The sequence below is a fragment of the Hemicordylus capensis genome, chromosome 3, assembly GCF_027244095.1.
Source record: "Hemicordylus capensis ecotype Gifberg chromosome 3, rHemCap1.1.pri, whole genome shotgun sequence".
Classification (NCBI taxonomy): domain Eukaryota; kingdom Metazoa; phylum Chordata; class Lepidosauria; order Squamata; family Cordylidae; genus Hemicordylus; species Hemicordylus capensis.
In genome coordinates, this window is record NC_069659.1 from 90,644,399 (window position 1) to 90,658,593 (window position 14,195).

Here is a 14,195-nt window from a genome sequence, read left to right on the forward strand (position 1 = left end):
AAAAAATTGACAATTTCCAACAGGAGTTAAAACTATCCATAAGAGTAAGATGAGAAAGGCCTGTAGGAAAGAAATATAACTTCAGCCAGTAACTTAAAATGGAAAGCCACACCCGGGCCTCCACTCTAGGAATACCAGCTTCCAGCCTTAGGATCACATTTGGGATGCATCTAGGGGTCTGCAAAATAGATCTTAAAAACTTTGTCTGAATGACCTCCAAAGCTGCAAAATTAGCATATGGACCCAATTGCAATCAGTACAACATCTGAGGACAGGATTTAGCTAAAAATAATTTAAGTGTTGCTGGGACAAATTGAGCACCTGCCTAATGAAAATAGGATTGAATAGCTGCTGATTTTTGTGCATTTTGAGTGACATACTGCAGATGTGCACTAAGTCTCGTAGAGGCCTGGAAAACAACACCTAGGTATTTAAAGGTCTTGTCTTGTTCCAATTTATGCCCATCCAAAGACCGATTCAAGATCTTTGGACGTTTTGCAAAAGCTAGGATTTTACTCTTACTATAATTAATTTCTGGGGTATTTCTATTCGTCGCAAAAAAGAGCCCAGGAGCGAAGCGCTCTGTGAAGACTTACAGGGATCTGAGAAAGAATCGCAGTGTCATCCGCATATAGCAAGATGTTAACCTGCTTATCGGCTAGCTTTGGTGGATGGAAGGACAAATTAGCTATATAATCTACAATAGGGTTGATACAATAATTGAAAAGAGCTGGAGCCAAAATACAGCCTTACCTCACTCCCTGATAGGTGGGGATTTCTTTAGTGAGATTTCCAGCAGAGCTGCAGCGGACTTTCAGACATGAATTCCTATGTAACTTATAAATCAAAAGAAGCAAATGACGGTCGCAAATGACGGTCAATTAATTGTAGAATCTACTTACTTCTCCCATAACTTATCTCTTGAATATTGAGTCAAAAGCTGATTTAAAATCAATAAAGGCAGCATAAAGAGTAGAGTGAGATCGATTAGAGTATTTCTCTGCTAGGTGCTGTAAAACCTAATGTTTGATCAGTAGTAGAATAACTGGCCCTGAAACCTGCCTGCTCATCAGCTAATATCTTTTCTTCGTCCATCCAATCTTGAAGTTTGGTAAGCAGATGAAATGTGTACATCTTACCAATAACATTGAGAAGACTGATGGGATGATAATTTAATGGCAAATGCTTTTTGCCTCATTCATGCTTTTTGCCTCATTCAAATGCTTTTTGCCTCATTCACAATCGCCATTCCCCAGTCATTTTGGGGTGAAGCCATCTGATCAATAGTTGTAAAAAAAGAGGCTAGTGCAGGTAGCCACCAATCCAAGTTATTCTTGATGGCTTCTACCTGTAGATTATCAGCTCTACCCAATTCAGTGCCATGTTAGATCATGCAGGGGTGGATCCAGGGGGGCGGGGTACAGGGATGTAGTTGCCTCCCCTTGTGAATTTGGATCCAGACTGGCAGTTCCTTGGCAGTAGCAGAGTTAAAAAAAAAAAGGTTTAATTTCACTTGGTGCTGCTAGTCCTGCCTCCTCCCAGCAGGAGCAGCAGCAGCCTGATATGTTCTTCTGGGTCTTGTGCTCCTCCCCTGCTCTGGCCTGCCTCTGAATGTGCTGCAGTTTGCCATGAGGAGGATGGAGTTGCTGAATGGGACGTGGAAGGGCTTGTCTCTCCCCAGGAAAGTAAAACACAAACAAAACCCAACCTGTATCCGTTTTGTGTGTGTGAGAGAGAGATTTGTTCCCCTTGTGTATGCCACTGTGTTTCTTTTCCCTCCCACCCCCATGAATCGTGTGTGTGTGTCTGTAAACACACATGTGAGAGAAGTTATCTCCATTTGTGTGTGTGTGTGTGTGAGAGAGAGAGAGACAGACAGACAGACAGAATTTTACACTTTTAACAAAATCATTTTCAAAGTATAAGCCAAAACTGTTATAATACAAACTTGTAAGAGAACCCCTCTCCATCCCAACAGTATAACTTCTTGTGAGGAAATTAGTCAGTTCAAAAGTATTGAAACCTTTAAAAAGAATAAGAGAGAAGAGGAAATGCTCGAACAAAATGGATCTGTTTTTGTTCCTGCCTTGTTCTTGAAGATACTAAACTGCTTATCGCTCTAATCTGGTCTCTGTGTATGAGTTTCTCTCTCCCTCTTTCCACCCCCACTCCCATTAAAAATACTTATATGCTGCTTTTTTAGCAACAACGTTCTCAAAATGGTTTAAATAGCAAATGCCATTTAAGGAATGCCAGCCCCCCAATCCTAGTCTTGACACTCACTATGCCACACTGGTTCTAAACTGTGTGGATATTGATTGCAAGGGAAACCTGCTCCAGGAGAAAAAGGAGATTTATTTTTAGCCGTGAAGTAAACTAGTGGGGAGGAGAGTGTTGGATACCTTCTTAAAGAGCATGAAATGGTTTAACTATCAAAATGTGGAGAGGCTGTGGGCCCAAGCCCCGGATCTTTTAAATACCTAGCAATACCTCTGCAAGGGAGAGAGGAAGTGGGGAGAGTGGCAGGATTGTCAATGCAAAATCTGGTATCAGCAGGTATGTTGTTCAGAATTTCTTCTAAAAATAATTGTTAAAAAAAATTGATCTTACCCTGAGTGTGTATTGGTGTAAAACATAGTGCATTCAGATAACTTAAATGGCAGGGCAATGGGTGGGGGAGAAAGGGAATGAGATAAGTGGTGGAAGAGAAAGACAGAAAGTGGTGTGAGGTGACAGAAGGTGGCATAAGATTATGTGCAGCTCCCCAGTTTATCAGAATCCAATCTGGCCCACCACCAGCTTTGAATTTGATACCCCTGGCATAGTGCATTTGCAAGAGAGAGAGAATCCAAGCCCTAGTGCGTGTGTATGTATGTATACATATACATATATGTATGGGAATGGGGGGGATTCCTGTTGCATCCCCCTGCAATTTCCTCCTGGATGCATACCCCTGGTTGCACGCATCTGTACTGCACTGTATCTGGCAGTGGTAGCTGTTCCAGTGACATGGCAGTGTCCCACCCTGTTGCACAGTGTCCTGGGTTTGCTCATGACTACCATATAAGAGTTTGCAACAAATTGTAACCTAAGCTATCAAAATAGCTAGTTTGATGGCTTGATATCCTGGAATTACAGTTACTCAAGTCCGTATTTAATACGAAACTGCACTTTGTTCTTAAAGTGAAAGCAAAAGCTTTCACTCTGCTCCTCTCACATGGAGGAGAGGGTGGGGAGCATGTAAACCTATGACTCTGTGGCTCATTCTTGCATCTGGCTTATGTGAAAATAGAAACTGATGATATAAAACTGTTGGGTTGGTTTTTCCCCCTGCCAGGGGACATTTACATATGGAAACTTCAAAAGCAACAAATGTGTGGTGCTGAATCAACTTCATGGTATCCTTCGATCAAATGCAGTTCTGTTATTTTACTTGTTATAGGTCAAAGCTTTTTGTGTGTCAATGCTGGATTCCAATGTCCTTGTTCAAAGAAACACTTTGGAAGTGGTTCTCTTCTTCTTCCCATTTTACTCCTCTCTGGTAAGCATATGACCTAAAAACTACTTATGACCAACCCTAAAGCTTGTCACACTAGGAAACGTGGCTATGGGGGCGGGGCGGGGGGACTTCACTTTCAAGGGGGCAAGTGCCCTCTCCAGACAAGTAGTTTGCCTCCCCACCTAGGCCCCCCACCATTATTTTTTCAGAATTCTAATATGTGGGGACACAGCTCACCCACCTGTAAGTGCACTTTGCCCTTTCTGTGCCCCCCTCAGCTTTTTTTCTGGTGCTGTCACTGCTAGGCAATAAATACGAAGGAACAGTTGCCATGCAAGCACAGCACCCACAAGACACACTACAGAGCTATTGTAGAGATGTGACTACAGGACTGCAGGCAAATGTGAATGTTAAGGACTAGGGTATTAATCCTACTTTGAAAAACAGTTTATTTTGCTATTTTTCTGGGGAAATTGTAGTTTTGCTATTTAAAATGCAGAGAAGGAATATGCTACCTTACCAGGGTTTATTTGGTTTCTTAAAAGAGCTGGAAGGAAGCAAAAGTCCATGTAGTTCGCCTCCTTGCACAAAAATAACCCACCCACCAACTCCCTTCTCCCAGCTATATGTAGGTAATCTGGGCCACAGTGTACCACAGATAAAGAGACGTCTGAAGCTATTTGCTTCCTCACTTAATGGATCCAAGGCACACTCTGCAGGGGAAGCAAAATTCCAAGTGTCATTGGCCATTCTGTCTGTGGTGCGGGGCAGAAAATGCTCCCTGACCTCCAATATGACTGTCACTTGGAAGCTGAGACTGAGCAAAACATATTTACTGACTCATCACTTGGAAACTTGTTAGGCACAATTCCATTCTATCCAGTGTGTGACACTGGCTGCCAGCCTATAGCCAAATGATACCCTCTTAAGCACATATAGGCAATTTAATGTGTTGTGTGAGGCTCTTGAGCCTGAGCAATAATGAATGCTCCATTTATAAGTAATTATGAAGACTACTATTTAACTCTTGGTCTAATTGGTAGACCAAGTACATACATGCCAACATGTTGGCAGGTATGCAAGTACTTGGTCTAAATACTTGGTCTAATTCACTAATTGGTAGACCAAGTACCAAGAAGAAAGAGTACTTCTTTCCCTTGCATTTATTATGCCCCTTGTTGCATTGTTGTTGTTTTTATATCCCTCTTTGTACCAATATTAGTCTTTATACATTTCCTGCACTCACAGGAGAAACCCAAGGTTGTTTTAAAATAAAACCATAATGGATCTGAATACTTGCACAGAAAGCTGAGCATGTGTACTGGCTTAAATAATAAATAAATGTGTGGATATGGGGAAATAGTGGCTTTTCCAGCAGCTTAAACTGAATCTCTGAACAGAACATTGCTAAATTTTACTGGAATGAATGAAAAGATGGCAAATGGCCTAACATCCTGCATAGCTCTTGTGAAAGTTTATAACAGAACTAACTAACTATGATAGAAAGAAAGCCAGAAGGGAAGTGCATATTAAGGGCAACCTGTGTTTGGTTTTGAAATGGTGATCAGGAATTTGTTCTATGCCCTGGGACATAATGCATGAAGAATACCTTTATTATGACCCTTTCAAATTTGAAAGTATCGCACTACTAAAGCCAAAGTTGGTTTTTGTTTCTAATATTTTTATGCCACAGTTGGTTGTTTACAGATGTAGTTCTGCATTTCCTTGTTCATGTTTAAGGAAGCTCATTTATAGCTGAACTGTTTCTGTTCTTTGTTTAGGATCCCAATGAAAGTGCTATACCGCTTTCAAGGTCTGATGTAGTTCACCTTCTCTCAGCGGCTGCCCAGACTCTCTTAAGAAGAGATATGTCATTAAACAGAAGGTTATATGCATGGTTACTAGGTATAGTACAAATTATAATCACTGTGTGTGTGTGTGTGTGTGTGTGTGTGTTGCTGTTGTAGTTGAGTGGACTTGAATGTACATTCTTGAACTTTAAAAATACTGCACACATTTGCTTTGTTGAGCTCTTGAGCACTCTCACATTGCTTCTGAAGTTACAATCTTTAATTTGTAGGTTTCATCTGAGGGGGGGTGTCAAGATGGGCAGCCTCTTACAAAAGTTGCCTTATTATTTGGTCAGAATATGAAATTGGTGGATAGTTATCCTCAAAACCGATGGCTAGTACGTGAATAGCTTATAGAATTGCCTTAAGCAATTCATGTAGACAGATGCCAACAGCGTGTTAATACAGAGTTTCTGTATGGGTAAGGGCTTCTCCAGTTACTTCAATGAAACTCTACATTACAAGAACCTTCCATTGTAAGTCCAGAGCACATTAACATGAATGAAGGCACTTGCTTGCACAGGAATTTCATTGGAACAACCATGAAGCTCTGAACAAGGAGCGCTGAGTATAACATTTTATACCACTGTGTGAAGCCACAAACAACCTGACTGACTAAGTGTTCATATTGTAAGATTTGAGTACTTTTAACTGGTCTGCAGGAAAATTATAATTCAAAGGTATCCAGAACATGCTGCGCCTGTGTAGCAGCAGGTCATGTTTTGGGTCCCTTTTAGTATCAAATGAGAGATGCATGTGACTTCAAGATGACCAAAGAGATTCAGAAGTAGTACGATGCTTACATTCATGTGGGTCCTGCTCTCAAATGGAGCAAAACTCTCAGATTCCACATTGAATGTGGCTGATGCAATCCTGATGGCAAGGTTTGCTGCCAGAATATTGAGACACAAAGTGGTTGAATGCTGGCATCATCACTTCCGTTTTTGAAACTAATGGCACAAGTTTTTAATGAATTAGAAACCACCTCCATTTTTTTTTTTTTGTATTTATGTTTCACTTTTAGGTTCTGATATTAAAGGAGGCACCTTTGCACCAGATTCATCAATGTCTTTGGAGGACCCTTCCCTCTATTTCTTTGGAAAATATTCCAGGGATCTTTTAGTTGAGGTAGGTGTGTGTAATTTGTGACAAAGAATGCAGCCTGTTACAATAAATTGCGTGTCAATTACTTAGCATAGATCAATATAATCTTGAAGACTTTGGTTGTTGTAATATATGACATAAAAAGATAATCACCTTGTATTCCCTGTTCCTCATAACTTGTAAGATCTTCTTTGCCACTATCCATCAGTTTAAAGTTGCTTTCATTAATATTGGATAGCTTATTTGGCTGAATGTTGAAAGATTTATTCCTTTCTATGTGTGTGTTGCTTAATCCTGATAGCTGCTGTGCAAGTTTATAAGATTAGGTATGGAGATTTTGAAGCTGGCATTCAATTCTAACCTCACCGTGGGTATAGCAGAAGTAATTGGTATTACTATACCAATAACTACCTCCCTCTGCTGATGTGGATGCTTCTGTTCTGGAGAGGGGAGGAGAGCGGATCTTGTGGTAGCAAGTGTGATTTGTCCCCTTAGCTAAGCAGCGTCTTCCTGGTTACATATGAATGGGAGACTTCATATGTGAGCACTGTAAGATATTCCCCTTAGGGGATGGAGCAGCACTCGGAAGAGCAGAAGGTTCCAAGTTCCCTCCCTGGCATCTCCAAGATAGGGATGGGAGAGATTCCTGCCTGCAACCTTGGAGAAAACTGCTGCTAGTCTGTGTAGACAATACTGAGCTAGATAGACCAGTGGTCTGACTCAGTATATGGCAGCTTCCTATGCTGCTGTGTTCTGTCGTTCTGGGAACAAGGAGAAGAAGCTAGGATCACTAAAAACCACAGCAGGTAAAAAAGCTAGGATTGCAGAAAATACTGGGGATCCCTAGTTTTGAGGACTTGATGTAGGGATTTGCGTCCTCTGAACAGAGCTCATTTGTTGTTTCCCTTTTTCCAAGATCGTGTGTTATTTTAGCTGCAGCAGCACAAGCTACTGTTTTGCTCTCTCGGGTTTTGTAATATTAAGTTGTCCATGTGATAATCAGAAAATAGTTTGGGTTGTCTGAATGAATTCACCATTCTTCTTTCCTCCTTAATTTGGGTTTGAGCATTAGGAATACAGGATGAACTGTTTATGCTACCATTATTGCTTTCAGTATCAATATTCTGATGTCATTAAACAGGGATTGATTGAAATACTACATCAGAAATTTGCGGAGTCAGACTTGGAAGAACAGCATCATGCATATTTGAAACCGTTCCGCATTCTCATAAGCCTCCTTGACAAACCTGAAATAGGTAAGAGAGAAGTCTCTAGAGTCTAGACAGAACAAATAATATGCTGGCCTATACACTGTGATGGAATTCAAGTCTCTTGTAGAATGTACGCTGTACTTCTACAGATTGAAATAGCTTTGTGAGCTACATTGTGACCAGTCTAATATTGTAAGTCTGATTATCTTCAACATTATAAATGGATTTTATAACTGCATTTTAAGCTAAGGTTTACAGGGAGTGCGGAGCAGGGTATGAGTGAGAGAGAATGATGTATTAAAGTGTATGTTGAGCTAGGAAGAACTATGTCATATACACTTGGTCTTCTAGTATTCTGTCTAGAGACTGACTCATGGCTTCATTGATTGGGTCATATTTAACAATGATGTAGGTTTTCTCAAACTTTGTCATAATTTCAAGAAAACCCGAAAGGGAAACCACCTTAGTTGTCTAGCCAAGGCAAGATATTCTGTTTACCTGGCAAAACTCCTTGTCCTGAAAGGAGGCATATCAAATGAAAAGGGAGGAAGCACTGAAGCAAAGCAGGCAAAGGATCGCTGGGGAAGTAAGAGCCAATGAAATTATATGGGATATTCTCATGGGTTCGTGTCACTGTTGCTCAACTGTGCAAATATGACAAAGATATATGTCATTTTAAGAACATAAGAACAGCCCTGCTGGATCAGGCCCAAGGCCCATCTAGTCCAGCATCCTGTTTCACACAGTTGCCCACCAGATGCCACTGGAAGCCTACAGGCAGGAGTTGAGGGCATGCCCTCTCTCCTGCTGTTACTCCCTTGCAACTGGTACTCAGAGGTATCCTGCCTCTGAGGCTGGAGGTGGCGGCTGCTGCTGCTGCTGCTTCTTCTTCTAGCCCTCCAACTAGTAGCCGTTGATAGACCTCTATGAAGTTATCAACCCCTCTTAAAGCCAGGTTGTTGGCTGTCACCACATCTTGTGGCAGAACATTCCACAAGTTTATTATGCATTGTGTGAAAAAGGACTTCCGTTTGTTGGTCCTTTCTTTCTTGACAATCAATTTGATAGGCTGACCCCTGGTTCTAGTATTATGTGAAAGGGAGAAAAATTTCTCTCTATCCACTTTCTTCACACCATACATGATTTTATAGACCTCTATCATGTCTCCCCACAGTCGTCTTTTTTCTAAACTAAAAAGCCCCAGGTGGTGTAGCCCCTCATAAGGAAGGTTCTCTAGGCTCCCTAGGATCATCTTGGTTGCCCTCTTCTGCACCTTTTCCAGTTCTACCATGTCCTTTTTTAGATGTGGTGACCAGAATTGTATGCAGTACTCTAGGTGTGGCTGCACCATCATTTTGTATAAGGGCATTATAATATTAGCCATTTTATTTTCAATCCCCTTCCAAATGATCTCTAGCATGGAATTGGCCTTATTCACAGCTGCCACACATTGAGTCAACATTTTCAACAAGCTGTCCACCTTGACCCCAAGATCCCTCTCCTGGTCAGTCACCAACAGTTCAGATCCCATCAACGTATACTTGAAGCTGGGGTTTTTCGTCCCAATGTTCATCATTTTATACTTGCCAACATTGAACTGCATCTGCCACTTTGTTGCCCACCCACCCAGTTTGGATAGATCCTACAAATATGGCCACCTCGCTGCTTCACCCTGCTTCTAGATCATTTATAAATAAATTAAAAAGCACTGGTCCCAATACGGATCCATGGTGGACCCCACGTCTTACTTCCCTTCATTGTGAAAACTCTCCATTTATACCTACCCTCTGTTTCCTGTCTTTCAACCAGTTAGCAATCCACATATGTACTTGTCCCCTTATCCCATGACCGCTAAGATTTCTCAGGAGTCTTTGATGAGGAACTTTGACGAAAGCTTTTTGGAAGTCCAAGTATACTATGTCAGCCAGAGCACCTTTATCCACCTGTTGACACTCTCAAAGAACTCCAAAATTTTTGTGAGGCAAAATTTACCTTTGCAGAAGCCATGCTGGTTCACTCCCAACAGGGCCTGTTCTTCTACATGCTTAACAGTTTTATTCTTGAGGATGCTTTCCATCAATTTGCCTGGAACAGACATAATTTCCCTGATCGTCCCTGGATCCCTTTTTGAAAATTGGTGTTACATTTGCTGCTTTCCAGTCCTCCAGTACAGAGCCTGATTGCAGGGATAAGTTATATATTTTTGCAAGGAGTTCTTTAAGGATTCTTGGATGTATGCCATCTGGCCCTGGTTAGTTTTCAGTTTTTCCAGACAGTTTAGAACATAATCTCTTGTCACTTCTATCTGACTCGGTTCTTTAGCCTCCATCCCCGAAAAGCCTGGCTCAGGAACAGGTATATGCTCAGTATCCTCTGCCATGAAGACGGATGCAAAGAACTCATTGAGCTTCTCTGCAACCTCCATATCCTCTTTAACAATCCCTTTCACTCCCTCATTGTCTGATGGTCCAACTTCCTCCCTGGCAGGTTTCCTGCTTCTGATGTATTTAAAGAAGTTTTTGTTATTTCCCCTTGATACTTTTAGCTAAATGTTCCTCAAACTCTCTTTTTGCCTCCCTTATTGTCACCTTGCATTTCTTTTGCCAGAGTTTGTGTTCCTTTCTGTTATCTTCATTTGGACAGGCCTTCCAATTTTGTAAGGAATTCTTCTTCCCCTTTATATCTTCCTTGACTTTACGTGTTTGCCATGCTGGCATCCTCCCAGTCTTGGTGGTACCTTTCCTCCTTTTTGGTAAACATTCTAACTGGGCTTCTAATATTTTGGTTTTAAGTAAACTCCATGCATTCTGGAGCGAAGTGACTCTCCTGATTTCCCCTTTCATTTTTCTTTTCACCAAACTCCCAATTTTGGAGAAGTTTTCTCTTCTAAATTTCAAAGTGTCTGTATTAGACTTCCCTGGCAATTCTATCCCCACATGTATGCTGAATTCAGTGGCACTATTGTCACTGTTCCCTTTAGGGGCCAAGACACTGACATCACCCACCAGGTCCTGGGTGCCACTTAGGATTAAGTTCAAGGTTGCCTTCTCTCTGGTTGGTTCCATGACCAACTGTTCTAGGGCACAGTCATTCAGTGTATCGAGAAATTTGACCTCTCTGTCATTACCTGGCTGTAAATTTCCCCAGTCTATGTGTGGGTAATTGAAGTCACCCATTATTACAGCTCTGCTTGTCATTGATGCCTCCCTGATTTCCTTCTGCAACTCCCAGTCACTGTCAGCATTTTGATCCAGAGGGTGATAGCATATCCCCAGTAGCACATTTCCTTTCAGGTCTTGTATTGTCACCCAAAGGGTTTCTGTGGAGGACTCTGGTCCATCTAGGTTTTCTAGCTTGTTAGATTCTATCCCTTCTTCAACATTCAGAGCTACTCCACCTCCAAGTCACCGTTCCCTGTCCTTTCTATAGAGTTTATATCCAGGGATAACAGCGTCCCACTGGTTATCACTGTTCCACCATGTTTCTGTTATGCCCACTATATCTATTTCTTTGTTAGCAACCAAGCACTCCAGCTCACCCATCTTGGCTCAGAGGCTTCTGGGCACGGTGGATTTGATTTAAATCACTAGTCAGTAAGACTAGATTTTTTGCATAAAGACTCATTCTTGCTGGTATTGTCTTAATATTTACAAGATGAAGGTTTCATTTTTGGTCCTCTTCTAGATATAAAAATTGCCCTAAATAATCTTACAGAAACCTCTGGAAGAGCATGACATTGTGAATTGATTAATGGAATTCATCTACCAAAAAATTTAAACATTGCATATATACAGCCTCTTGCTACATAATTAAAAACTAATCCTTATTTCATGATGGACCTTTGGACTCTAATGTATTTTAAGTAGAAAACTATCTTTAGATAGATTTTTTCCTAAAAAAGCATTTTATTTAAAAAATCTGATTTAAATTTTAAAAATCCAATTTAAATAAAAAAAATCCAATTTTTTGTAATTATTTTTTTTAAGATCATTGATTTTTATCCACCCTGCTTCTGGCATATAAAGCTTCTGGTATTGACATATAAGCACCTATATGCTGAATTTCTTAACTGGTGCATGCTATCTCGTACCTGGTGTGTGCTATCTTTCTTTTGGCTTTTTGGCTTTCTGACCCACTCCAGACATGCAAGTTAGGCTGAGACCAGAGTTCCTGCTTCCTCTGAGAGGTCCACTTTGCACTCAGAGAGCCACCAATGTAAATCTCTGCCTATGTATTTAAGTCCTGTGGCTCTATTCTAACAGTGCTGCTGAAGATAAAATGGAATATGAGCATAAGCAAAACAAAAAGCAAAGCTAGGATAAGGCATTCTGCCCAGATCATCTTGCTTTGATATGATTCCAAGATACCCAAAGAACACCTTAAAATTAATTTATAAATCTTGATGGGATTATTTGCTTTGGGAGAACTGTACAGAGGTGTCAAAATTGCTACAAGCAGGAATCTTATTTCATCTTTAAATGAAAAGTCACGCTGCAACAGTCCAGGCTAGGGATGTGCACGAAATGGATTTTGCATTTCATTTTGAGTTTGAAACAAAATGCAAAATTCTTGAAACGTTTCAAGTCCGTTTTTGTGTGTTTGGGCCATAGGGAACAATGGGGAATTTGAAACACCCCATTTTTCTCCATGTTAGCTCCTAGGGACACCAAAGTGGGTTGGGTGGTAGGGAATGATAGGTGCTACCTACCACCCAACCCACAAAAGAAGTGGGCAAACAGGTGATTTTTAACCTTTCCCCCATTGGATCCCATGAAGGTTTGGGGGAAAGGTTAAAAATTGGTTTAAAATGCCCACTTCTTTTGTGGGTTGGGTGGTAGGTCATGCCCTACCACCCAGCCCACTTTGATGTCCCTAGGAGCTATACAGAACCAACCAGAAAGGGGGGGGGGCAGTATTGTAAAATACGATGCAAAAATAAAATAACCTGATATTACTATGAAAATTCACAAATATGCAGATAATACAATTAAATCAGCATATATTGTTTCATTGTTAAAACATTTCTCAAACTTGCAAAAGATGGTTTGACACATAATATATAAAAGCTAGCTGACCTGGCACAGAATATCTGCGCCTCTAGTTCTCCCTGTCTCTCCTCTCCCATCTTCATTTCGTTCTTCCCCCCCCCCCCGCTCAGCCCCAATTCACTCTTTTTTGGTAGCCGGCCGGCCTGGACGCCCCTTCTCCTCTGCGGCTGGCCTGGCTACCCGTCCCCGTCGCTAATGAGCAGCTGCTCACAAATTCTCTCAAGAGCTGCCATGCATGAGATTAGCCTTTGAGAAATATATATAAAGAAGATAATTGTGCTGATTATAAAATACACAGTGATGGATCTTGAACAGTTTTTGTATATAAAGATGTATCTGAAGAGATTGTGGTAAATGTCCAAAAATAATGGTTCATCCAGTTGCAGTGGCTGAATGCACAACAATGAGTTCCACACAACTTAATTACTATAAAGCTGAAATCAGACCAAAACTACTGCAAATACTGACAACTGGAAAATAGATTGTGCTAATGTTCTTTTTTGTACTTCTTCAATTCCAGGCAATATAGCAAATTCAAATCTGTTGTCAGTAGTCTTCTTTAACCTCTTTAAGCTTCAACGTGCACTGCTTCTTATTCCCCTCATAACATTGTATAGGCCTTGTACAAGGGGAAGGCTTTTTGGGGCATGTTTAAAGTGCCTAAGCCACTCTCTGTCAGCAGCCGGTCCATCCAGCGTTGGAGTCTAGCTGTCAGCATTCAGAGCAGGGAACAGAGCACCGCAGGAGATAGGGTTCAAGGCAGGAAACCCGTCTGGGTCACAGAGGCCAAGACCCATGGCTGGGAAGCTCCTTGGCTCGGGATGGGGGCTGGTAGATGCTCCACGAATGACGTATGTTATTTTCCAGTGCCTGGCTGCAGTCTGCAGACTTGATTTATAGCCTGGTTTGATGGCTCTCAGCTGGCACAGATTCAGGGTTTATCAGCCCTATTAAGGAGACGTTTCCTTCTTCTGATAGTTTCCAGCTGGTGTTGGCGTCTCATAATTCTCCTTTGTAGCAGAGTCAGAGGAGGCTCTCCATTTAACTTAGGGTCCTGCTCTCCACTCCCCGTCTCTGCTGCCTCTGATTGCTCTGCTTGTTCTGGAACTGCAACCGGTCCTGCTTCAGCTATTTCTTGTGGACTGACAGCCGGGCTCTGCCCTTCAGGTACCGCTGCATCAGCTGGAGGACTGTCAGCATCCTCTTCCCCTTCATGATCTGAGGACGGGCATGACATCCTCTGACTTGACACATCGTAAGCGGCACAAGTCTCGACATCAAGCGTCCTATGCCGGTGGCTCCCCCCCCCCCCGCCCTGAAACATCGGGAGAAGAGTGCCAGGACTGGGCGCAAAGGCTATGCCTTCTCCGACTCTCCAGTCGGCACTGGTGACTCCTTGATCTTGTCCTACGACTCCAGAGATTGTGGAGCTTGACTCTTCCATCACCACAACTCGATGCCCTACTTTGTCAACACCGCAATT

The 14,195-nt window shown here is 41.8% G+C and overlaps 1 protein-coding gene across 3 annotated transcripts in view; it reads left to right on the top strand.

The window, feature by feature from the left end:
* The window catches only part of DOP1B (DOP1 leucine zipper like protein B), a 111,088-nt gene that overhangs the window by 26,868 nt on the left and 70,025 nt on the right, over positions 1-14,195 (top strand). For all 3 annotated transcript variants that reach the window (XM_053305280.1, XM_053305279.1, XM_053305281.1), the window contains 4 exons: positions 3,443-3,541; positions 5,281-5,404; positions 6,374-6,477; positions 7,595-7,709. In XM_053305280.1, the coding sequence (XP_053161255.1) occupies positions 3,443-3,541; positions 5,281-5,404; positions 6,374-6,477; positions 7,595-7,709 (442 nt within the window). The remainder of the gene's footprint in view (positions 1-3,442; positions 3,542-5,280; positions 5,405-6,373; positions 6,478-7,594; positions 7,710-14,195) is intronic.